The 26188-nt window shown below is 43.0% G+C and overlaps 3 protein-coding genes across 3 annotated transcripts; 2 read left to right on the forward strand and 1 right to left on the reverse strand.

Annotated features, from left to right (window-relative positions):
* The first annotated feature begins 78 nt into the window (after positions 1 to 78).
* TMEM43 (transmembrane protein 43) lies at positions 79 to 12929 on the forward strand. The gene is made up of 12 exons (XM_068202004.1): positions 79 to 237; positions 1501 to 1650; positions 2610 to 2744; positions 3445 to 3539; positions 4290 to 4339; positions 5814 to 5883; positions 6263 to 6333; positions 6499 to 6620; positions 7211 to 7285; positions 7367 to 7468; positions 8813 to 8930; positions 9882 to 12929. The coding sequence occupies exons 1-12, from the start codon at positions 226 to 228 to the stop codon at positions 10082 to 10084; spliced, it is 1203 nt and encodes a 400-aa protein (XP_068058105.1). The 5' UTR covers positions 79 to 225; the 3' UTR covers positions 10085 to 12929.
* On the reverse strand, positions 12094 to 21450 carry XPC (XPC complex subunit, DNA damage recognition and repair factor). Its single transcript, XM_068201979.1, has 16 exons — positions 21336 to 21450; positions 20539 to 20740; positions 20214 to 20347; positions 19891 to 20014; positions 19307 to 19391; positions 18703 to 18860; positions 18370 to 18490; positions 18092 to 18181; positions 16757 to 17689; positions 16130 to 16290; positions 15799 to 15880; positions 15216 to 15350; positions 14556 to 14725; positions 14265 to 14358; positions 13962 to 14051; positions 12094 to 13403 (listed from the first exon to the last, which is right to left on the reverse strand). Exons 1-16 carry the CDS (start codon positions 21439 to 21441, stop codon positions 13194 to 13196), a joined length of 2895 nt encoding a protein of 964 aa, XP_068058080.1. The 5' UTR covers positions 21442 to 21450; the 3' UTR covers positions 12094 to 13193.
* A 25-nt stretch (positions 21451 to 21475) lies between these two features.
* Positions 21476 to 24454, forward strand: LSM3 (LSM3 homolog, U6 small nuclear RNA and mRNA degradation associated). The gene is made up of 4 exons (XM_068202014.1): positions 21476 to 21551; positions 22473 to 22583; positions 23659 to 23754; positions 24041 to 24454. The coding sequence occupies exons 1-4, from the start codon at positions 21531 to 21533 to the stop codon at positions 24119 to 24121; spliced, it is 309 nt and encodes a 102-aa protein (XP_068058115.1). The 5' UTR covers positions 21476 to 21530; the 3' UTR covers positions 24122 to 24454.
* Positions 24455 to 26188: the final 1734 nt, after the last annotated feature.

Raw genomic sequence — 26188 nt, forward strand, 5'->3', positions numbered from 1 at the left:
ACCGCGCCCGGCCGCAGGGCGGAGAGAGAGGGAGGCGGGAAGGGAAGGAGGAAGGAAGGAAGGGCTTCCCTGCCGCGGCGGGAACTACGCGTCCCGGCTTGCGCCGCTGCGGGAGGGGAGCGGCTCGGGGGCGGGGGAGCCCTGAGGCGGATGAGGGCGCGGCTGGCGGTGCGCGGCTCTGGCGGCCCTTGAGTTGTGGTTCCCGGGGGGAACGAGAGGCTCAGGATGTCGAGGAACGTAAGTGCTGCTCGCTGCGGCCCCGCTGCTGCTCCTCGCCCCGTGTGGTGTGTGCCCGGCTTGGCCCGCTCGCCCCCGTGGTACCAGGGCTGCGGCCACGGCCACGGCCCTGTGCCGGTCGCAGCCCGCCAGGCGTCTCCAGATGAGATAGATGAGAGGGAAGATGTATGCTAATGTCTTTACAAATAATTCGATGGGTGAAGGCATGGGTCTTAATGTCTTTGAAATGGGTCTTCATGTCTCTACTGACTTTAATCAGCAGGTCGGTTGCCGAGCTGAGAGGGCTTGGCTCCTGACACGGAAAAAGGGAGTCTGCACAAGCCTGAGTTTCTGAACTTTGGGCAGCAGGTTTGTTACAGAGCCCAGACGGCCTGACTCGTGAAACAGAAAGTGGGTCTCCACAAGCCTGAACTTCTGAACTTTGGGGTAAAACAGTAGGTTCAAGGGGGGGATATGTGGAAGGCGGTTCGGGAAGGCTTTATCTACCTTCCGAGTAGCCGATGGGGAAAGGAAGAGGGCAGCGTGCGGCCGGGAGTTTAGGATGAAAGGAGGCTGCGCCCTCCGAAACCTCGAGAGAGAAAACCCCGAGGGTGTGTGCCCCGGTGGACTCTCTGCCTTTATTCGAATAAAGTTACAGGAGTTCTCTGTCTCCTTTATGGACGCTGGCTTTTCGTAGTGTGATTTTCCGTACACAGAGAAGTGCCATGCCCTGCTTTGGCTGTGTGCGTGTGCTGAAGTTGGATTTGGTAACTCCCCACAACTCCTCTCTGCGTACACACAGATAAACCCCTGGGCTCTCATGTTAGTCCTGTACCTTGTTTTGAGTTATTGTTAACCTGGATATAATTATGTTAGAGTGTACAGGCACACTTTTTACTGGTGAGGTGAATCATAATTTGTTATTTATAGCAGTGTTTTAGCTGGTCAGGAATTCAGGGCTATTACTCAATTTGTCATGGCCTGAATGCAGGGTGTGGACTCCAAATACAGAAGCTGGAGGCAGACCGAAGAAAGCTTGAACATGTAGCACCACTATAATAGAAATTGTTTTTTTTTTTCTACCAGGCTGGAGTTTTATTTATGGAATGTGTTTCTGGTATCAAAAGTGTGGTAAGGCATTTAATAAGTGTGGGAAAGCTTTGGTCCAAGGTAAGAGGTTCTGCTTTGTAGGGCAGCAGTGCTAACAAAGCTAGAAGACATGTTTTGAAACTGAATGCTTTCCCCTTTCACACCAATATTGCACTTTTGGTTTATTTTCAACAGTTCTCTGACACAGGCAGCAGAAAAGAGCATGTTAAAATCACAAGTGAGCCCAAACCAGGGTTCCTGGAGCGGCTCAGTGAGACTTCTGGAGGCATGTTGATTGGACTTGTGACATTTCTTCTGGCTTTCTACCTTCTTTTTACCAATGAAGTAAGTGCAATACTGTCAGTGTTTGTACACAGCATTATTACTTGATCCATGAGAAGAAATTTTGTCTGGGGACCTGGTGCTTATGCTTGGGATATAAGAGAAAAGTGAAATCACAGGCCACAGTTAGTATTTCCCTGGAACTAGGTATAGTAGAGACAGTAGCAGTGTTTGATGAGAAATAAAATCCAAAGCTTGTAAACTGCTGATGAAACAGCCTGTGGTAATAGGGTTGCATGAGCCAGCTCTCTTTTTTCTTCAGATAACAAAAGGTCCTCATTTCTAGTGGTGTTATAACTACTTTAAAGAAATTTATACCCCATGTTGCAAAATTGGAGGAGTTATTTATTTGGTTTTTCTCAGTATTATTTCTTGGTTTTAGCTAAAAAAAAAAAAAAGTAAGCCAGGGATCTTAACACCCTACCATTGAAAATGTACTTGTTTTGGCAATTTTGGAGTGGAGATCAGAATTCTGTAGATTTTCACATAGAGACTTCTTTTCCTACCTCTACAAGAGGAAAAATAACTAATTCAAATTTTGATGACTTTGCAGAAAAAAGCACATCAGGTTATGATGATAAGGCAGGGAAAACTTCTGCCAAGGAGTCAATATAGGTGTGTGGAAAATGAACCATAATTTGTATCATTTTTGCAGTTATTCAGGAATGATGAACAAGGTAAGAGGTGCAGAGCAGTAAGTTTAGACTTGTGTAGGAAGAATTTGGGTCTGTTTGAGAAGCTTAGTCGACATTAATGGTCCTCCTGCCTGGATGAGAAGTACTGCCCCAAACTGGCTCAGACAGAGAATGGAGAAGTACAGGTGTGTTTCTACAATATGCCTTGGGCTGAATATACAAGCATTCCTTGTGGTCGTCAGTTCTTGTGATGCTGCTAATCTTGTTCACAAAATGCTGCTGTGATGTTGATTCTCCACAACTTGATTCCTGTTTTCTTCATTGCAGGGACGAGCTTTAAGGACAGCCAAGTCTCTCGATGAGGGGCTTTCTCTTGTGGTCCCTCTTGACAGCATCCACAGTATTTCTCAGCAGAATGAGGGGAGACTGGTGCACTTGGCTGGAGCTCTGAGTACGTCTAAGGTAAATAAAATAGGGTCTTGAAGATGAGAGTATTTCAAGCTTGGAGAGATGGAAAAGTCTTTGCCAATCAAAGTTTTGTTTGATATCCAGGAAAAGACGCGTGGCTTTTCTCCTCCTCTATGCATTGGCAGCTACCACTCAAGCTCTGGTTCTTAGCCTGGAATCAGGGAGATGCTGAATGGCCTTGCACTCCCTTCTTCAAGCCAATGCCAGCTCTAGCTGTGTTTACCCTCAAGCTGCCTTTCATGGATAATTTCAGTTGCCATTTGTGTAGGGAACCTGTTGTGTGTTCATGATATTGTTAAGTCTTCAGGCTCTTGCAGCACAGGAGCTCTGCAAGTTTTTACTTTTCAGTATTGGTGACATTTTCCATGGTCAACCCACATTGCAGAAGGTAACACAGCACCTTCCAGCAAAACAGACTCTCCTGGTTTAAACACTGAAACCTGTAAACCCATAGTCAGCAGTTCTGTTTCATTCTTCGCTATGACAGTAACTTTTGATGATGATTCTTCAGGTCAGATTTGCCAGAGACATTCCTTTTTGTCTTTCATAATGTTTATACTGTGTTCACCTGTGTGTAAGTTAGTGCTAGCTGTACAGTGAGGTATATAAATGGGTTCAGTAGTAAAAGTACTGTGTTTGAGGTTGGGAGGTACAGCATTTAGACTGACTTGTATTTTCTTTAATTTTTGCACAGCCTTTGTTTGACCCCAGCTATGGGCTCTCCATCCAAGCTGTCAAACTTAAGCGTAATGTGGAAATGTACCAGTGGGTTGAATATGAAGATTCCAAGTAAGTGGAAGTAATCCTTAAAAGTAGTTTATGAGTCTGTTGTGTTACCAGGATCCTATCACAATCTTTCTTCTTTCCTTATACCAAAGGGAAAAATAAAAACCAAATATAAAAAAACCTCTTCATAGCAAGAGAATTCTAGAGCTCTTGGGTTTTTTTTCCTTTAGAGAATCACTTTAATTTCCTTGGGATATGGTAACTGCTCTGCTAATAGTTGCAACCCAAGTAGGGAAAATATTTCTGCTATTGCTAATAATTCCACTGATGGTAGTATGAATGCTTTTAGCTATTATGTAGGTGTGACTGCACAGAATTCATGTTCCAAATGTCTTTCATGTCATATAAAAAAAAGGTCATAGGTAGTGAAGTTGTGCAAAATAATTTCTCAGTTTTAGCATGCTTATGGTGCAACATCTGTTAGAGACTTGATTTGGGCCAACTTGTCTCACTGTATTTAATCTGGTTTTTTCCTCATCAATCTAGTTGACACCTCCTTGTTCACACATGGGAATAAAAAGGTTGTGGCTGTTGAGCATTTGTGTACAGTTTTCTCCTGGTACAGAAAATCGGTCTTCAGAACAGGTAGAGAGAACCAGGTCTTCAGGACCAGAGAAGAGTTAGGTTATGTATAAAGATAAGTCTGTGTTGCCAAAGATCTGTCTGTGCATTTGATTGGCAAAGTGTATTCTGCCTTTAACAGGGGTGTGTGTGCACTGTTTTGGTTCTCATCCCAGCCCTTTTTCTCTGCAGGGAATATGAGGAGGATGGTGAGATTAAGAAAGAGACAAAGTATTCATACAGTAAGTTGATCAACAGAAAGTCCTTTTCCTTTTATGTATGTAACTTTGGACTTTTGTGTGTGTGTGTATTTTGATTTTGGTTGTAAAACCATTTTTTTTTCTTCTTGGGAAAGAAAGGAAAGGAATGTGAAGAAATAAGCAAAAATTCTCCTTCATAAACAAACAGGGACAGAACCTCTCTTTCCTGAGGTAACTGAGGTGAAAGGAGATGTGCTGTCAGCAAGCAAGAGCCACAGAAAATCTGAGACTTGTTCTGAAACCCCTAAAAGTTCAGAAGAACATCCAGAGATAGGATACTTCAGAAATAGGGCCCATAAGGTCCTCAGTGACCAGAGATGGGAGTATGTTCCGAGCTACACCTGAGATTACACTTCAGACATGCAGTAATTGGGAATATGTCAGCTGTGAGCAGAAGAGAATAGAGAGGGGAAAGCAGGGTAGCTCCGGCCTGTAAGGGAGCCTGTTGAGAACCTGTTCAGATGTTGATACCAGCCAGTGAAAACCACCAGCACGTTCTGATGTGCCCTGTGGCTTTTGCCAAGTGCTTTTTTGGCAGGAGCACAACTGAGTTTGTTATTCTGATTTACCCAGTGGCAGAAAAGTACTCTGAGTCATTGTGTATTTGGAGATTGGTCTCTGTGCTTCATTTACCTCTGATCAAAGCACATGGATGTGTAACGTGGGCATGCAGCAGTTTCTGGGTGTGGTCATATAAAACTACTCAGCTGAGTGGACCATGGGGACCCTGTATCATGGAGGTACATAAGGGGCAAAGCTGGTGTTTGTGAGCCATGAAAAGCAGGCTCACAGTGATAGGGAACAAAAAGAAATGCTATCTAAAAAACAGCTGTCCTCTCAAGATTGATGGATTCTGTTCCATAAATGTCTGTGTATGCCAGCCATGGACCCACCCAGCTGCTTGATTACTCTGCAGGACTGGGGAAGCAATTGGGAACAACAGGAGTGAAGGAGAGGTTGAAAGAAGGATAGGGAGATGGCTTTCCAATTACCATCACGGGCAAAAGAGACTCTCCTTAGGGAAAGTTTATTGTCAGTTAAAATAAATATTTAATTACTGACTTGGGTATTGGCAAAACACATTTGGACTCAACTTTTCCTGGGCTCAAGTTCACTCTAGACTCGTCTCCCTTTGCTCCCTGTTCCTTGTTATCATAAAACCAGCTTATTCCCAAAGAGTGGAGCCAGGAATCAAAGCCTGATCATGGAAGATGCCAGCAACAAAGCTGAGCAAAGTTGAGTTACAATTTTATCCCAAGAATACCTTTTTTCACCCTAAATCTTGCCATTCCCTATTAATATACTAGGAGGAGGGATCTGTGTATCAGTACAGACTATCACAGACATTGATGTAGACAGTATTACTAGAAGTGTAACCTAGAACTAATGACTGAGAGGTGTCTTCAGTAACTAGATCTGAGTGTCCTTTACTCAACCTTCTTATCGTTCTGTTTAGATACAGAGTGGAAATCGGAAGTCGTGAACAGCAGAAACTTTGATCGAGAAATTGGACACAAAAACCCAAGGTGAGATGCCATCTGGCACAGTCCCTCTGAATTCTGTCACTGGAACTGATCAAATATGAAAGCTAAATGACTGATTTCATGACAGAGTACAGTAGATGGAAACTGCTGTTCTTTTGGTAGTTGGGAGAATGAAGGCATAAAGAAATTAGAGCAGCTTGGAGAGTGATGCCTTAACTTGTTTTAATGGCTCCAACAGTATGCAGTCTAGACAGTTTCTTGATGGATTTGTTTTCACATCATGGCAGTCATTTAGCTCTCTGAGTTTCTCCTGATGTTAGCCACGGTACCTTTTCTGTTCTATATAAAGTTCTATATACTGCAAATCAAGAGTTTTGATCATAATTCTGGGACTAATCAGGGAACTCTCTCTGTTTCTTAGTGCCATGGCTGTGGAGTCTTTCACTGTTGTTTCTCCTAACGTCCAGGTTGGCAGCTTTGTTCTTTCCAAGGGTAAGGGTTGTTTTGTACTGGCTTTGTGTCTGCTGTTGCATAAGCTGTGGACTTTGGTTCTTTTCACAGTAGCTGTCATGTCAGGTGATAATCAGGAAGCCAGCCAGCAAATTGGCCATTCCAGGTTAGACACAGGGCCTCAGCTTGATGCTTTCTTCTGCTTAGGTCTCGTGGATAAAATTGATGGTTTCAAGCAGTTAAGCTTGTCACACCTGGAGGATCCCCATGCTGATGTTACCCGAAGAGAAGATTATTTCTATCACAGCGACAACCCCAGGCGTCCAGAAGTAAGATGGCAAAGATAAACTAAAGCAGTGATTACTTGTGTGGGAAAAAGGAATTGGGGCATGTCTCATTTTTGCTTAAATGTATAGAAAATATATAGACCATCACAGGATGACTCCCTTAGTGCAGCCCTAGAGAATGAGTGCTTCTCTTGCAGAAAACTTCCAGTCTGTTCCTTTATTCTCTGTTTTCTCAAGTCTGCTGTGCTTTTAATGGAAAGGGATGATGCTGGGAGGTGGGTTCCACCTCTGCCTTGCTGTATTGAGGAGTACAAACAGCTTGTTGAAACATTGTGCTGCCTGCCCTGTTTTGCCAAAAGATGGAATGATGAGGGATGAATAAAGCATATCATGTGCTCCTGCACCTTAATCAGAGGGGATATTACAAAACAGCATTTGAGTTCTCATGTTTCAGCAGCCAGCTAGCCCTGGAAAAAGGACAGCTTGGAAATCATTCTGGCTATCTCTTGTGTGACATAAATGTTCAGAAAAAGTGTTGATAAATAAAGGATGTTCCTGTGCTGAGTTTTCTTTCCTGTGATTCCCCTTTGTAAAACAATCTTTCTTGACTTCCAATCTTGTCTTGTTTGTAGGTAGGAGACCTTCGTGTCTCTTTCTTCTATGCAGGTCTGAGTGGAGATGATCCCCATTTGGGCACTGCTGATAAGGTGAGTCTTCAACTGTTTCTGTATTTTGTAAGCTCAGTTCCCAACTCAGAAACCAGTAAATATTTTTCCCTCTCTTCCAAGGTGACTGTGATTGCTCGGCAGCGAGGTGATCAGCTGGTTCCATATCATACCAAGTCTGGAGATGTTCTGGAGATTCTGTACCCTGGGGACCTCTCTGTGGAGGTGGGATACCATGCTCTTCTAGTGAAGGGTTAAAACTTGAGGTGGTAGTGCAGAAGCAGCAGAAGACTAAGCTCTTGCTCTCCTTCAGACCTTGCTCTGGAGGAGGAGATACTCATATAAACATTGGCATTTCTCTCTCTTTCTTGGACAACAGCTTGTAGCCTGTGTTTGCTTCCAGGTTTCTGCACATTTTGTCTGTTTTCTTTAAAGATTGTTTCTGTGCCCTCTCATTTTGTTTTTATTTACTTCTTGGTTGTTTCCCACTTAACATGCAAGCACTTGCTTTTGAACAGGTCACATGCAAAAATAGTAAAAACCAGGGTTTAATTAAATAAACCATTAGAGTTATTCTCTCTTCAGCTACTAATAACAGGAGTTTAGGCTTGTTTGAAATGTTTATTACTATTCTGACTGAGAAAGAGCCTTCAGGCAGAGCATTATGCTTCAATAAATCCTGCATGCTCCAGCAATTTGGTGATTCATTTACTTCTTTTAGTAGGTTTGTTTCCGTTAATGATTTTTTCATGCCCTGCTGCAAAGAAAAGCAGATGTCAAGAGTTTGCAGGTGCTCCCAAAAGCAGTTAGAAAGGCTTTGTTCTGACTTGAAAGAGTAGCAGTAGAATCAACCCTCTGCTGTAAGCTCCAAATCTTCATTAGACAGAATTTTGTTTCATTGAAAATGAACTGGTTACAAATAAATAATGCATTGAGTACTTGTATGTGCAAATAATCAATCAGTCTTACACATTTCTTACCATTTATTGCTTTCTAACGTCCCAGCCATTTTCATGTGAACATTTTGTTGAGCCAGAGGGTCACACAACCCATTTTGAAAAAAAAATCTTAATCGGAATTCTTGCAGAGATGCTTTGCTTTGCCTGATGAAATGCACACATACCTTTTAGCTTTTCTTCCCTGCATCCAGCTTGCTCTCTTTCACACACCTTTCCCTCAGCCATCAGTTGGATATTGCCTATTCTCTCTTCCTTCAGAGTGAAGTCAGACCCTTCTTTATGACAGTTACTTATTAGTGTCTTATTTTCCACGGTAGTGTTGAATGTGTCCAAATGCAGGAAAACCTGGGTGCTTTCTGCCTGTGGGTAGTGTTGAATGGTGCTTTTTAGGTATGAAAAGTGCCAGTTTCCCCCATGCTGCACTGTTCAGTCTATTGCAGAGTACTGCCATACTGCACAGACCCTGCAGAATGAGCTGCAATGTATTTTCTGCAAGAGAAATTTTACTCCTAAAATGCTCTTGGCTCTGATTGGCTCATACTGTACTGGAATTAATAGGATCTTGAAAAAGAGCAAGAAACAGGCTGCATCTGATGGTGTTTGCTTTCAGGAGGTGTTTCAGAAGGAGCATGAGAGTAACACCATGAAGACCTGGGCCCTCCGTGCAGCTGGCTGGCTCTCAATGTTTGTGGGCATCAGCCTGATGACCAGGATCTTTTACACGTTAGGTAAGTTTTTCACAGACAGGTAAAATGATCTAGGAACAAGATCGTAACCTCTGGAGAGTTAATTCATTTGGAGATCAGGAGAAATCTGATTTGAGCTCAGATTTGATTTGATCTGAAAAGTCACTGTAGGCAACGGCATGTAAACAGGACCCCAAAACCAAATGGTTGCTTTGTGACCATTACAAAAGCCCCACACAAATATCTTTTACCAGTCTCAGAAGATCCCAGCCCAGAGCTTCCCAAAATAAAAAGCTGAGGCATGTGTTGGGCTGGTTCTTTCAAATCTAGCTCAAGGTGCTGCAATACAAATACTTTCTGCACCCACACACAACTGATCCCCCCACCATGTCCTAATCAGCAGTAGTATTGAAATATGTTTTTGTGTCTGGTTATTCTACAGTATTGTAAACAAACAGCAAAAAAGGTTTTGTTTATTCTTTTAATATAGAAAATGCTGGAGTAAAAACAGAAAAACAGGACAATGCCTCAAACTTGCATAAACTTCAGACATCAAAGATACCGTTCACTTTGTAGTTGTGAATCCTTTTTTTCCTGATTTATTTATCCGTATACATGCTGCTCCAAGATTTATTGTTGCCAGAAAGGAATTCTTGTGCTAGCAGCTTGTATCAGTTGCCCTAGACTTGTTCCATAGCTGCAGGGTTGTCTGTCTCCTCTGCCTCTCAAACCTTGGACAAATCTTCAGACTTCATTTTGGATTACTTCCTATGTGAAGAGATGAGGATAGCATTGCCTTACATGTTTAGCTGTTGCTTAATGATCAAATGTCTTGATGCTCTGCTGAAATGCCTAATCCAGTGCTCTTGACAAATAGTTTGAGTCTGTCTTGTGATTGCAGCTGTTAGGGTGCAGATTCTAGGCACGAATCAGACTTCTTCTTAAACTGTCATCCTGCCAACTACTTCATGCCATGTTTAATTCTCTCTGCAGTGGACTGGTTTCCTGTTGTGAGGGACCTGGTTAACGTTGGCTTGAAGGCGTTTGCCGTGTGCGTGGCCAGCTCGCTGTCCCTGCTGACCATCTCCGTGGGCTGGCTCTTCTACCGCCCGCTCTGGGCCCTGCTCCTCGCGCTGCTCTCCACTGTCCCCATCCTGGTGGCCAGATCCCGTGTTCTGCCCAAGAAGCAGCAGTGACAAGGAGGTGGTCAGGTCCTGAGCCGAATCCTGGTTAGAACCTTCCCAAGTGCATTTCTGCCCGGTTCCTGCAGCAAGCTTACAGCAAATCACAGCTCAGCAGCGAGCACTGAAAGCTGGGGAGGGGGCTTGAATGTGATTATTGGTACACTTTATCCATAGGGCTATAGGATGCTGTTTGTGGGAAGTCAGTGACACCAGCTTTGGGGAAAAAAGCATTTTAGGTGTGTGTATTAGTGGTAAGTTAGTGAACAAGCAGATTTGTACCTCTTACTGCTTAGTAATTCCCCCTGATGTGAGAACTGGCAAGTGCTTGCTGGGTGGGGCACCTTGTGTGTTTTGGAGAAAGTGCCAGCTGCATCCCATGGACTCTGGTTAGATGTCCTTAGGAAATACGTGTGCCTGCCTGCCTCTGACAAACCCTCCCTCTGCTGCCTTTTCCTGTCTGCACAGTCAGGAACACTCCTTTGGCTGATGTATTTGGCAGTGCATGTGTTCAAAGGGAAAACATAGCTTAGGTGAATCCCACAGAATACTCCTGTAAACTGTCTGCTTTTGGACTGAGGATTTTCAAAGTCATTGATGCAATGAGTGTCCAGGTTAGCAGTGCTCTGAGGTTGGGCAGATTTATCAGGACACATTGATTTCCCCCGGGTTTTAAAAGTGTCCAAACTTGGTTCTTGGTTAAGCATCCAAAATGATAGCCTGGAGTATATTAGAATAGTTTTGAAAATTTCACTTCAACTTGCACTTAAAGGGATACTCACAAGTCATTCACCTGTAAATAAAAAACCTACTGCCTTGAAACAACATTGACTTTTATAACTGAATGTGTAGACTAAAATAGTTGGTTTTTTTGCTGTGTATACTGTTCCTTTATTTAATTTCACTTAGTAAGGACAATGAACATACTCCATGACATTAAGTAATGGAAACATTTTTGCCTGATTCGTTTTCATAGATTTTAGTACCCTAAATTGGTAGTTTTGTATCTTGTTAGAAGAATGCCTTGTAGTGTTGTGATGGCTCGTGTTTATCTGCTGTAACCAGTACTTGAGGTTAGAGACACCTAAGTCTCTTGACCAAGCTAGAGTCTGGCTTCCAGATGGGCCCCCTGCACTACTGTTTTGGGGTTTTTTTAAGTATATACAGTTCAGTACAAAAATAATGTTTTCTATTATGAAATCTATTTATGGCCATCAGAGGACTGTTCTCTGTACCAAAGGAACTTGAACATACATAGAAGCAAATGTTTGCTAGAAATGATACTGAAATAGAAATCAGAGTTAGAAATCATAAATGTTTTGAGAATTTGTAATTACTTTATTAGTCCTAATTATTTTCATTCTTTTGGTATTTGCATAGTCAGTTTGGTCTCACAGCTCTGTCCTGAAAGCGGGAGCAGTGAGTGAAAAGGTGGGAACAGCAGCTGGCCTTGTGCATGCACTGGTACATGGCAGTGGTATGTGGCTGCACAGCCTTCCTGCTGCTCAGCAACACCTGCTCGTGCTCCAGCAGTCAGGAATTGTGCTCCACGGGGGAGAGAAGCTGGGTTTGAGCTGCTGCTGTTTTGCCCATGATGCAGAACACTAACCAGCATTACTTATTGGAAATGAAGTGACAATTTTCTACAGAAGTGCTCAGCTTTTGTCTATTTAATAAACAACCGTTTTCAAAAAGTTGGTCTGTAGGCTTTTTTATTAAATTCAAGTATTGCATGCTTTATATCCAGGAATAGTGTAATGTCCAGGTGGTTTGTAGTTTCCACAAGAACTAATTTCATATTGTTGGGTTTTGTTTGTCCTGCAGATATTTCTGGTTTGGGAAGCTGCTCTCTGGTCTGTATACTGGTGCCAGCCTGCCATGGGTTTACTCCCCATTACTGACCAAAGAAGTCAGTCACTTCCTTGCATCTCTAAGATCATTTGAAAAACATGATGGCTCAACCTGACTGCTACAGCCCCTTGTATTTTAAGGACCTGTGCATTCTGAAAACAGACAACATACTCTTTTTTTTTTTTTCAAACTTTATTTGATCTACAAATACAGTACAAAAATAGATTTTTTCTGAACATAGTTAAATGAAAGCCATTTTCTTACATTTCAGTCTCTGTGACAAGGTCTGGCAATGACTAAATTGTTTTCCCCTCCATTTCTGAAGAGACTGACAGTGGACTTTAGATACATACTGCCAAAGATAGATCAGTATTTCTACTACAAAAGTGCAACAACAGCTTATGTAGCTTTAATATTCCTCTCTCAACAGTTTTTTAATGCTATGGTACTGGATAACAAGAATTCTGTGGTTCTAGTGAATTTTGTTCCATCAGTGACATTTAGCCAGTTTTACGTGTTTTGCTCCAGAATGAGATCTTGATAAGCAACAGAAGCAAATATGTATATATTCATATATATTCAAATTGCTTAAGAAGGCATATTGAACCCTAAGTTTGTAACAAGGACAGGGTTTCTCCCTTCCACAGCACAAGATTTCTGAGAGTAAAGGAAGATGAGAGGCTGAAAAGCCAAACTTGCATCACAGAATGCAAGTATTCTTTAGAAAATACTAATTTGTCCATATTCTGATTTTGGGGTTTTTTTTTAAACCTTAAAGGAAGTATTTACCCCTTGAGACAGAAAGGTCAGAACTCTACCTCACCACTGATTTGGGTAAGCTATGGATCAAAGCAGGCATCAGCATTCCTTTGGCCACCTCTCTGCAGACAGATAAAAAGCAGCTGGATGCTTTAGTTCTGAGCAAGCAGGGAAAAATGAAAATGAGAAAAATAGGAAAAGAGACTGCTGATGACAGGAGTGCCTCAGGAAAGTGAACTATTAGTGCTGAGTGATACAAAAGAGAGCAAAAACCCCAACAAAGCAAAGTGATCTTGGAAGGTGCAGCTCTTCTCCCAAGTCCAAGGACAAAAGGAAAAATCTGATAATGAAGTGATACCTGTGATCTCAAAGGAAACTAGATACTGAATTAAGTTGGTCCCTGACAGCTCAGAAACACAAGTGCAGAGGAAGACCCTAAGGCCCTAACTGGTAAAGGATACTTCTATCATGACTATGTTTCCTGCATCTGAAAACACCAGAGAAAAGCATGTCATCACAATTTCTCAAAAGGGAACAGCTGAGCTGCTTCTCCCCTCTTTTCTCGCTTGCTCGTTTTGGCTGCAATCTCTTCTTGTTTCTCTAGCTGGCGATTCTGGGGCCAATAAATGGCTGTGTTCCCCACTGTGCTCTCTGAGCTCAGAGCTCCTTCTTCATCAGAAGAGAATCCCCCTCCTTTCTCTGTCTCAGGTGCTGATGGCTCCGTCTGGAAAAAACAGGTGTGAAAATCAGAAAGTCACTCTAAGAATCACTTGTAACTGCCCCTTTCTACAAGGGCTTTTCTTTGGTCACAGTGACAATGAGTGGCCTTACAGAAGTTGGTTGCTCTGGTTTGGGCTTCCCACCCAAAGTGCTTCTGTTTCTCAACACCATTCTTGCAACACAAGCATTTTTGACAATAGAAGAAGAAAACTGACCTGTTTTAAAAAGATCAGGCTTTTCGTCTTTCTCCTTACAGAAAAAATTAAGAACTAAAATGTCTAACTAAAAGAAAAAGTGCCCCACTGTCATCCTGTTAGCTACATGCTTGGCTTAGAGGAATAAATCTAGGAAAGGGTATGACAAAACAGAAATTAGTAAAAAAATTAAAAGCATTCATTTCTTGTTAAAAAGTAACAAATCTTTGATGAACATGACCACACTGAACTTCTGGCATAGCTTTTTTGACTAGCTGAAGACTTTAGACCAACTACAGTCTGGAAATTTTGTTCTACAGTTAAAACAACCTCCAGAAAAAGAAATGACTGATAGAAATGCAGGATACCTTGATGGAGTAGCGTTGCTTCAGTCTCTCTCTGATGAGAAGTCCTTTTGTCAGTAGCTTCCAATTCCCTAGAGCTCTTTTCTCACGCTTCTGTTGGGGATTGTTACGGGAAAGAGAAAGATTTACTACTGTGAGTTTCAATGGATTTATGCACATAGAAAAGGAAAGCTTTAAGATTTTTAAACTGTCATCAAAAATGCCTCGTGCTTGTTGCTTACATAGCCCACCCTGTTTGACTGCCCAGTTTCAATGGAATTTACTTTGTAAATATAACAATAAGAAAGCTGCAAAAATAATTCTCACCTCCTTCTCCTTCTTTTCTATTTCTGCTTGTTCATTCTCCCAGGCAGCAACAAGGACCTCTTTATACTCCTCACACACCACATACCCATCAGTACTAGGAAGGAGAACACAATCCTCTGTCAGCTATAAGGCAAAAGAAAGGGAGCAAATGCCTGCTGAGCCAGCCCAAAAGCTACTGTCTGTCTCAAAGGATCAAAGTGTACAGCTGGTCACATGCTCCCCTTAACACAAGATACACAAATTCTGCAGGATATCAACATCTGACAGGTGCAACAAGCAGCTTTTACATACACTGGGTGTGAGTAGCCGCCATGAAAATCAAATCCAGTGATGGCTTGAGCACAGTCAATGTTCAACTTCCGTGCCACCCTGTTCAGGTTCGGCAGTTTCAGCTGCACACAGCCAACAGGTAACATGGATGGCAAGAAGAGATAAACATTTCCATATTCATTCCGAGGGACCTGTTATGGCAAGATTAAAAAGACATAGTGATAATCCTGCTTTCTGGAGAGAGGTGAAAATACCTGCTGCAACTCAGGGACTCTCACCTCCTGACCTGCTATATTCCACTCCAGTATTCAATTAATATTCACATGACAAGGTAAAAGCCTGGATTTTAGCTGCATGGTTATCCTATGTCCTCTGCCCAAGCTTTGTTACTTAGGCTGTAATGCAGAGAATTAGCAAGGCAAAACAGGGCTAGGAAGATCAGATCAACAAAATGTTGACTTTAGCAGTCTGCACTCACTACCTTGTGAGTACTTGTGAAAGAAAGGCTCAGTAAAGTTTTGACGATTTCCTCCTGTGAACATTTACCTCTGAACTCTTTATGCTGAATCCATATATTACTGGCTGATTTCACATCTAAAACATACAACTTCTGGAAAAACAAAGCCCAGAGCTCCACACAAACCCCTTCCTTTAGCACCAGCCCTCTGCCTTCCCAGCTACCTTTCCATCCACTGCTATGGGAGGCTGATACTCCTCTGTCTGCCAGCGGCCAAACAGCGCCAGGTCCTCCCGGTCCTGGTTTGCCGGCTCTGCCAGGCGTGCCTTCCTCGCCCGGTTGGAAAATCCTCTTACCATCTGCAAATACAACAACCAGGCCTGCAACATCACAAGAAGGTGACAGTGGTTTCAGGTTTTCCTAGGACATCAAAGGAGAAGGTTCTGGGAGAGCAGAAATGCAACTTCCTAGCTTCAATATCCATTGCGTATAAATGACAACCCATGGCACCTGTATGCAACAGGCAGAGATCCAGTGGTGCATATAAAACACTGGGATGCCTCTGGAGAAGGCAAAAAGGGAGCAGTTCTGCCAGATACCCTTGGGGTGGGAAAAAAACAAAGCTGGGCTTTGGGCAGGATGTAGCAACTATAGGCACAGCAGGTGGACAGTACAGCTACCACAAACCATGCAAGCAAGTGTGAAATCTACATCTGCCAACAAGGCAGAAGACAAAAACCAAAACAGAACTGAGCTTGAGCTTTAGAGGACAGATGGATTGCACAGGAAGAAGTCGAACTCTCTTACCTTGTAAGGCACTTCTCCAACCCTCACCACTCGAGCTTGCTTCAGCCAAGTGTCCCTGGAGTGCAGAGTGTGTATGCAGTCTCTGAAAAGGCCAGAAAGAAGCAAATGTAAGAGTTTTCAAGTCATCCATTACAGATCCACAATAAACTTATCATATTAGGAATAATAAAAAAAGCTGTATCTTAGTGATACACAAATGCTGTCAGAGCAGCTAAATGCCTCACCTGTTTATGCATGTGGCCTGAGACTACTGCTGATACCATCATGCAAATTAGCTCTCCAGTTTGTTACAAAGATCACAGATGCAGGTGACAATAGGTGCACAACTCACCTGGAGTACACAGCCTCTCCCCTGCAGTACCCCAAGATAGCAGCTGACTCGGGATAGATGGCTTGGTATTTCAAGAGGTGCCTCTTCAGTGCATAGAGAGGGTGGTTTTTGTACTCTCCAATTGCTGTTGGTAGAGGTTGATCTTGAAGCTTCACTTGAAACTGTAAGAATTATACAGAAAAGAGTAATTTCACAACTTTTTCACTACCCTTTGTAAGAAAATAAGAATGACTATAATATGAACCCAAGAAAAAACCACCAGAAACTTAGCAGATGAGCCAACAGACCAAAACACTCTTGCTGCAAATAAGTACTTAGATGTGTACCCTGACCTATGTATTTTAAAAACTCTCTGCAAGAAGAGTAATGCTAAACACTACACAAACCTCACTAGTTTCCAGCACAAGCTCTGCAGTACTTCTGCTATGCAAACTTGTCTGAACAACCTCCATCATTTCATATTATTTCAATTTCTCTTTATGTTCAATCTCAACATTTCAAGTTCAAACACAAACCTCCTTCCTCACGGAAAGAGATTTCCAAATGCTTTTCATTTTTCCAAATGAATGAGAATCCAGGGACTGGACTTCTGGCACTACATGTCCTGAACAACCTACTGTGATTTACCTCATTTTCTTCCTTCTTGTCTCTCTCCACATAGGGACTTTCATATGGCTGCAGTGTCTCTTCCCACCACTCCGGGTCCACGCGGCTCTTCCTTGTTGAGGTCATCCACACTGGATCATATCTCTGTGTCACATCCCTGACACTCCCATCGTTGTCAAACCCCACAACGTAGAAAAGCGGCTTTGTGGCATGTGCGAAGCACAGCTGGGGCTGGCCCACATTGCCATGAACACAGTCTACACAAACCCACTTGTCCTCAGGCTCAAGGAAAACTTCCAGCCACACATCTGTGCCCATTGCTTTCCTCACCTCCTGCTGTCCATCATCCTCATCACTAGAAATGATTTTGTTTCTCTTCCTCTGTGCTTGAGGCAAGGCTGGAGTTGTACTTTTTGCTGGCTTAGTCTCAGCTCCATGCAAATTTTTTGCTTGCCTTGTTTCTGAAGTCTCAGTTTTTGAGCTCTTTATAGTTGTCAGCTTTGAATTCTGAGAGGCCTGGGAGCTTCTCCGCCTCCTAGGGACAGTTTCAAAATCCTCATCAGAGAGATCACTCTCCTCCTCTGAAACCTCAAAGTCCGAAGCACTGCCCTCATCACTTCCACTCTCTTCCTTGTAACACACTTTGGAGGCCACTCGTCTCCGGCGGTCATTCTTGGGCCTGACTGGCACATCTTTTTCTGCTGAACTGGTCTCATTGTTTGATTCCTTCTGTTCCTGGCTACCTTTAGTCAGCTTTGACTTGTGTGTCCTTTTGGTCTGGTCAGTTTTGGGTTTCTTTGGCTCCTTGTTGTCTTCTTTGCTCTCTGAAGATTTCTCATCCTGCTTGGCTTTTTTGCAGGGGCATGTTTTTGTCACAGCTTTGGGTGTTGTGGCAGACCTCTCCTGTCCCTCAGAGGTGCTGCTGTGAGGCAGCCTCTTGGATGAGCTCTTTCCCTGCAGGGAAACAGGCCAGGTCACTTTTACCACCACAACTAAGAACGTGGTAAAGAAAAAGACTGAAATCAGCCCAAGGTTCATGCAGACCAAAGGTTGGCAGTCAATTCACCTGGAAACTTCAGGCAACTGGCTGAAGAGAGGTGTACTCATGCAGCAAGAGTTGCCATCTAAGTTTTAAAGAAATGTAAACCCATGGAAATATTAAGTAATCTTTGTTGAAATATAGAAATGAGTAGCTTTTTTCAAGAAAAAAATTAAGGGTGTGCATTTTCTGCAATGTAGACAGAACCCTGGTTCATGCAGTAAGCAATTCACTGCAAGCTGTAATAGCCAGAAAGTTTTTTTAATCCTACTAAATCAGTGACCTATTCCTTATTCTACACAAACAACAAAAACTACCTTTGGTCTTGTCTCCTTGAGAGGGATAGGCTGAAAAGACAGCACGAGGCGACACAGCAGCTGTAAAGCTCTCAGAATAATTAAAAATATCTGCAAAACAGTTTAAATTAAGTAATTTAATCATAGGAGGTCTTGAGATAAAAATGCAAGAAAATAAAAAGCTACAGAATCACTTAAGTCACCGATCTGCCTTCTTCAAATCCACCCTTTCCACCACTTTGTGTATGACCTGACACATCCAAACTCACCAACCAACCCTGCACTTCCTAGTCTCTTACATGAACAAGCTCCTCATCATCCTGTGCAGCGTAGATGGCAAACCTCCTCTCCAGTGTTGACTGAAGGGGCTCTCCTTTTTCAGTGGAAAGCTCATCATTGACAGTGAAGGTTCCAACAAACCTGAAATACAAGACACCTGCTTATTATCCAGTGTTTGTGGCTGTATTCTTAAACTTCTGAGTTCACTCTCTCCTTCTCTAAAAAGGACAGCCCCTCTCACCCTTGTATATAAAATTTTAAACACCCACAGAAAATTGCTAGTTACAGTTACCCCTCTCCCTGAACCCTCACTCTACATTTTATGTGACAGCACCATCAGAAGAGAGTTTTACCATTTCACCAGGTTGGAAAGGTAGACAAGGCCCACTTGGCCTGCGGGCACTTGGGTGAAGCGGGTGGGGACGATGGACAGACCGATGGCGAGGAGATCTGGCTGGCTGCAGATCCTGTTCCTGTAGAAACCATTTGCTAATAAACACAGCAAGTGAACCTGAGAGAGAAGAGTTTGAAAGTGAGTCCTTATTGGAACTACTGCCCATGGTAAAGACAAGGAATACTTCACTGTTCCTTTTAACAGAGAGAGGTGGCAATGAAGCCTCCCAAGACTCATAGTGCTGCCTTCAGAAGACAGCAAAGCACTGAAGTCTTTGCAAGTGTCTCTTGCTCTACATGACTGGCAGTTTAATCCCAACAGAATGAGATGATAGCCCTCTATAGAGAAATATACATCCTACTCACATATGCTTTGAGCTAGAATTTTACTAACACAGGCACTGGTGTTTCCAGTTCACAGTTTAGGAGGAACCTTAACAAGCCTCTTTATTTTGTCACTTCTAGCCTAACTGTTTTTAAAAAATTAGTTTCTTTTGATTACAAATCACTTCAGACACCTTTATGCTCAATTTCTTCTCTGCCATGGCTCTCTGTGACAAATACCTTATGTGTGTCCTCACGAACCTCCTTGCTGAAACGTTTCATCATTCTCCGAAGGTACATCTCAAACTCGGCTTTTCTTTTTTCTCTGCAAAAGATTACAAAAGAAAGGGATGTTGTGGGATTTCTGTGGACGTGCCTTTCTGGATTCCTGAACTGGGTCAGTTCACAAAGAGAATCCATCCCAGAGAATCTTCTGTGCACAGTGAAGGAAAGGTTTAGTGACTGGCTATGTGAACAGGCTGTTAAGGTTTTGCAGTAACACAGTGTCATTCTCTCACAGCTCTCCTTGCAGGGACCGCCTGCTGTCCCTTCACTGGAAATGGAGACAGTAAAACACAGTGAAGTTACACACTTGATTTTCAAGGAAGCTGAAAAGCCTCCTCCATTCCTGCCAACTTCCACTGAAGATTTTTGGTAGAACTGTCAGTGTGTAAACTTCATCCCACAACCCTGCATCATTCCAACTCAGCAGTCTGCACCAAGTGGGGATTTTCATCCTGAACACAACAAGTCAGTGACAGTCAAGACTTAGGGTATTTTTAGCTTCAGCCTTTAGCAGCCCTCCACAACCTCCTTGTTCTTACCTCCTCTCTCTTTTCTTCACCTGCTCTGGGGTTTCAATCTCTATCTCGACAGGATTGCTTGGCAGCCCCACTGATGGAAGAACAGTAGTTTCTTCTAACTTATCTGTAGCGGGTTCCTGAAGTTCTGTAAAAATAAAATACTAAATTATAAGTAAACATGGAATAGATTCCCAGGGAGGACTGATCTCCTGGATCTTCCATAACACCGTGTGTGCTAAGTTATTTCAAATAACTGTGGGATGCTAGTCACCTGCTGTTGAAGAATCATTGTGATATACAAGCTCTTAAAAAGCGCTTAACATGAAAAAATATGCAATTGTTACCTTCCACATCCTCCCATTCATCTTCACTTTCATCATCATCATCATCGTTGTCAGTATTGTCTTCATCCATCTCTTTTTTAACAGGAGATTCTGTCTTTAATTTCATCTTCTTCTGAGGATGCTTCAGTGAGTCACTGTTAAAATCATCAAAACAGTGGTAGCATCAGGAAACGTAGGTGCTTGTTTATCAAAGACTAAAAATAGGGAAATAAATCAAGCATGATCTCTGCATCAGTAACAACAGATTGAGTATTTGACCATCAAACCACAGAAAGAAATAAGATAAAGAAAAAAGCCTATAGACTTGGATGATAAATAAATTTACCTGCATGTTTCCTCTTTGATAGAATTATCTTTATTTTTAGCATTCTTTTTACTTTCTTTTATTTGTGATTTTGCCTCTTCTCGTTTTGAAGGTTTGGAAGTTTTTGCTGAGTTGGAAACTTCAGTATCACAATCTTCTCCCTTTTTCCTAGCTGGAGCTTTTGAGGTCTTTTTTATACTGGGCTTTTTCTCTTCAAAATCATCTGCATGTGACAAAAGAAATGAAGATTAATGTTAGAGGACAGAGTTTCATCTCCATGGCAATCTGAAACAATATCTCCGTGGACTCATTAGAGGCAGTTTCAGAAGAATGTCAGCACTCACAATGCTGAGCATGTCATTGTTTATTTACAAACAGGCAGGATTTGAACAGTGAGACTTGCTGGAGGGAAATACTTACGTAACTCACAAGAAGTACCTAAAGATTCCTGTAGTCCTACCGATGGAATGGGCGGAAAACCAAACACCGTGCCTGCCACTCATAACAAGTTATTACCGCATGACGCTGCTCAGGAGAGCACGGCCGAGATGAAACAACCCTCCAGGGGCTGCTCAGCCTTTGGCAGCGTGCGGGGCCCGCGTCACACACGGGTTTAACGCCCGGGGTGTGCGGCACTGCTCCCACCGCCGATAACCCAGCTGCTGATAACACAGCCGATAACCACAGCCCCCCAGGCCGGCGTGCCGTCCTTCCCGAGGCGTGCCGGCACCGCTGTCCCCCGACCCCGCGGCCTGGAGCGGCCCGAGCCGCGGCGGTGGCGCAGCTCCGGCCCTCCACGGCCTCCCTGCCGCACTCACCCTCCTCCTCCTCCTCGTCCTCCTCCTCCTCGTCCTTTGGCAGGCCCCCGGAGCGCCTCTTTTTGGCGGCGGCGGGCCGGGACGATGCCCTGCGCTTTCGGGCCATGGCGCTGCCGGCCCCGCGCTGGGGACGGAGGGGCGGGAAGGGGCCGGGCCATAAAGTCTCGCGGGCGGGCGCGGGAGGCGGTTTGAAAGATGGCGGATGAGGTGGACCAGGTGAGGGCTCTCGGCGCTTTCGGCGGCTGCCGGGGAGGCAGCTCTGGGCTGCGCGGCTGGGCCGGGCCCCTCGGGAGCGCTTTCCGTGCGAGCTGAAATCCCCGCTCGGCCTCGGAGCTTGTGCCGCTGTCGGGGCGCGGGCAGGGCTCGCTGCAGGCCCGCTGACCCCGGAGGAGGGAAGGCGGGGAAGCTGCCGAGGGCAATGCCCTGGGCTCTGAAGGAAGGGGGTAGCTAGAACGGAAATATGGGATATAGATGACATATGGAAGATGTGGCGGAGGTCGTCACCCCTTTTTCGTTGTGATTCTCGAAGTGCGCGTCTCGCACAGCAAGGGGCCTCAGGCCGCGGTGTGTTGAGGTCTCAGGCCAGCCTCGGGGCCCGGCCTGGCTGCTGTGCGGCCCAGCAGGGGCTCGGGAGCGCTGAGTGTGGGGGGCACGGTGTGCCCGGGAGCCCGAGAGCCCCCAGTGTGCGCCCGGCTAACTCCGTGTGCTGGCCCCGCTCTCGGCGTGGGTTCGGCTGGTTCAGCGGCGCCGTGCCACGGCACAGCTGTGCTGCTGGTTCCTGCAGTGTGCGCTCTGCTGCAGTGTGAGCTGCGGCTGCTGGTAGGAAAAACACTTCAGAGTTATAGAGTGGCGTGTGTTAGAAGGGACCCTAAAGAACATTTACTTCCAATCCCCGTGTGTGAAAAATTATTTGCTGCAGGCTAAACTGAAATCTTTTGACTCACATTGCTCAAGGCTGGTGAGTATCAGTGGAGTGGTAAATCAGCAGCACTCAGGTTCACCAGCATGTGATGGAATGATTTGAAGTATTTGCATCTGTGTTTTCACTCCTTTGTTTTCCGTGTCTCACAAACATTGAGGAATGGAAAAGTTCACAGGCTTCTTCTGTACAAATAATGCTTTTATTTTTTTTTTTAGCAACAAACAACAAATACTGTAGAGGAGCCACTTGATCTCATCAGACTCAGTCTAGATGAGCGAATCTATGTCAAAATGAGGAATGACAGAGAGCTTAGAGGCAGACTACATGTAAGTAAAACTTTCAGAACATTGTCATGCTCATTCAGCTAAGCACTGTGCAGCCTTTCTTTATGTACAACAAGTTTACCTGTAATATTCCACTGGCTGTTGAAAAAATTAGTTTTAAAACATGAGTAATTGCATGTCATGGTTGAAAGTGCAGAAGTGGTTGGAGAAAGTAGGTTAAGAATTGTCTTAGTTACCAGAACTGTAATGTGATACATGGAAAAAATCTCATTTCCTCAGTACTTTGTCAGCTATTAACTGCTTCCCTAGAAAATCAAGAGATGTGTTTTGTTTTTCTTGTCTCCTGAATGATACCAAGCAACTAATTTCACTGCTTTTGGCTTCCATTTCTCTGTCTATGAAATAAGCAATAATGCTGCAGGCCTCTTCATATGATGTACCCTGAGGCCTCTTCTAGACTTGGGTCATCATTATCAAAGAAGAATCCCTTAAGGCACACCCTGGGAGGTGTGATGGGACAGGTGCTCAGCTGCATTCTCAGATTTTTGCTTTCTATTAAGTCAGTCAACCTCCCTGAGTGCTGTGCTCTGCTGGGGAAGAGAACCACTTGCCCCATGAGTTAACTGGGCCTCAATTCCTTTGGAAACACACAGATAATGAGAGATCCATGAGGGACATATGTAGTTTGCAACGTGCTTTTGTAAGGATTTTGGAACATGAGTTTAAGGTTCTGTAGCACTGTATGAGAAGCAGCTTTCATACCCTGTAAGTTGCCCCCAGGCAATCAATTCCAGGAGGCTGGACTGGCAGCAGTGTGTAGCTGGTTTAATGTTAACAAAGTCTGTCTGTCTCTGAGGTCTTGTAACTGCTCTCACAGAATGCTTCAGAGCTATTTCCTGCAAGTGTTGCAGTAGATGTAAATGTCGTGCCTTCTTTTTCCTGCTGCAGAGTTCTCATTTGTTTATGTTTGTGTTGAGTTGTAACTAGAACTGATAGGACTATGTTTTGGTCAAAATCAGACTAAATTATTTATGTCTCAGTCTTGCTAAAATTCTCATTTTAATAAACTGATGTTTGAATTTTGGAAAACATAGTAAGCTAAACTTACTTTCTACAGGCATATGATCAGCACTTAAATATGATTTTGGGTGATGTGGAAGAAACTGTGACTACAATAGAGATTGATGAAGAAACCTATGAAGAGATTTATAAAGTAAGGACTAAAAAAGGAGTTAATTTATCCTCTCATATTTTTTAATTTAAAACTACACTGTGTTATATTGTTAAAGTAGCTTATTGCTGACTTTATCGAACCAAGCTTTAACAGGATTTGGACAAACTGATATGAAAGTACCCATGCTAGCTAGAGACCTGGTGTTAATTATATTGATCTATTCAGCATGCCAGAACATGGAGTGTTTGCTGGAGTTGTTTCAGGTGTGTTTTTATGATTGAAATGAATATCTTGTAAATGTAAACTTTTCTTTTCTTCTTCACAGTCTACCAAGAGGAATATTCCGATGCTCTTTGTCAGAGGGGATGGCGTTGTGCTTGTAGCTCCCCCGTTGAGGGTTGGTTGAAGTAGCAAAGGACCTAATCTTCTTGGAAAGTTCCAGACTTTTGGACAGTGGTTCATGTTTCAATCATGTCTCAAAATTCTGTATATGTTTTTTATAGGATATTTTTGTCAGTCCTTTTGAAAAGGGGAGGGGAAGGGGAACCAGTTTGTCTTGCTGAAAGTACATGTTGTCAATTGAAGCAGCGTAAAACCCCACCCTATCTCAGAATTGATGTAAACTGCTGTAAATTGCCTGCCTTGTCACATTCAGTTAAAGAATCCTTAATTTTTTTCTATCTTGACAGTAGCACTGTCTTGTTTTTGTTGTTTTAAATAAATTTTGATTTATCTTTGAGATTTGACTTGTCATGTGTTTTGTGTTGGTGGGGGTATATATTCTTCCTTAGAGCTAGTGCTTTATTAGGTTATAGTATCAGCCTCACTGTCAGAGCAAGCAGTATCTTCAGTGTGTTGTTTTAACTTCTGTCCTTACTATTACCCAAGTCTTGCAGATTACTGGCTTTGGGGACAACACTACATCAATCAATGGTGCTGTAATTTATGGCTATGATCAAATTTGTGATGCATAGCATCATTGTAGAGAAATGGTGTTTATGTGAACCTCCCACCCAAGATAAAGAAGATGAGCTTCAGTGCAATGTTAATGTTTTCAGATATTTTCATTGTGGCTTTGTTAACAGTTACAGTTTGCAAGGCTAGAGACTGAGGCTGTTGCTCACATGCTATTGAGTTGCCTGCTGCATTCATTTCCCACTGTTTGTACCATGTTTCAGTTCTTGAATGCATGAAATTCTGCTGGGTGCCTAAGGATGCTCCTAAGTTATCTGTAGTGAAGGTGCACTAGAACCTGAACCAAAGCTCTTTTTTAATACATTTTCATGCCCACCTTGTTTGCAGTTTACTTTCCTCCTTGTGTGATAAAAGGACGCTTCTGTGATAGAATTAGAGTCATATGAGAGATGTAGGTCTGCACTTCCTACAAAGCTTGACTTTTGATTTAAACTTAGGTTTAGCAAAAAGCAGCTTGCTCTGGCACTTTCTCCTGCAGTTAAAAATCTTCATAATAGTTCATAGCTTGAGACATTGGTCAAGAATGCAAGGTCTGCCAATATTTTTTTCTCCATTCCTTTTTGTACTTGGATTTTTCTATTGGAGGACTGACATGATGCTCAAAATGCCGGCAAATCAGGAATTTCTACCTTGATATATTTTAGAATTCATATCTGTTAATAACCCTTGTAGACTGAGAATGACAATGGATGTGAGTCCCACATACACTTTACTTGAGCCATATTTGCCAGCATAGCACAGTTATCTGTATGTACAATATTTTTATATCACAGGGTATCAGCACAGTGGAAAGAGGTCAGCTCACCTACATAAATCCCTGGAAAACTCATTAAAAATTGTCTCATTTGTTACCTGCTTCTTTTTAAAAGAGATCATGGTGGTTGGTAGCTCAATTATTTTCTAATTGATTTCTTGTAATTGTAAAGAACTGTTACTGTTTTGTGTCACTGAAATGGCCAGTAGCATCCTTGAGTCTCTGATTTGAGATGAGCTGTCTGGAGCAGGAGCCAATCTGAGCCTCTCCATGATGAATATGGATTAAAAAAGACCAATAAAAAACCAAACAACCCCTTCTAAACAAACAAAATGCCCAAGAAAATAACAATAAAAGAACATCACCCTAAATGAACTCCCAAAAATCCAAACACCCCCCCCCCCCCGCAAATATAATATAAAAAATCCCAAACACACCCAAGCCCAAAACATTTGAAAAATTTTTTGCAGTCTGGCCTCTTTCATATTGTTCTTCCTACTTTTTGGTCATATGTTTGCCGTATTAACCATTTGTGAAGATATCTATTCCTGATGAGTTTGAAAAATAATTTATGTTAATTTTCCTTTTATATTTTCTCAAGGTCTCTCAAAGCCTCTTCATATTGTCTTGTTTTCAGTCTGCTAGAACTTTTAATGTTGTTGAACTTCTCAAAGCTTGGCTTTTTATTTCTAGCAGCTTTTTATAGACACTAGTAGCCTTCTGGTAAGTTTTAGCCTTTGGTCT

This window comes from Anomalospiza imberbis, chromosome 11 (assembly GCF_031753505.1).
Source record: "Anomalospiza imberbis isolate Cuckoo-Finch-1a 21T00152 chromosome 11, ASM3175350v1, whole genome shotgun sequence".
Classification (NCBI taxonomy): Eukaryota; Metazoa; Chordata; class Aves; order Passeriformes; family Viduidae; genus Anomalospiza; species Anomalospiza imberbis.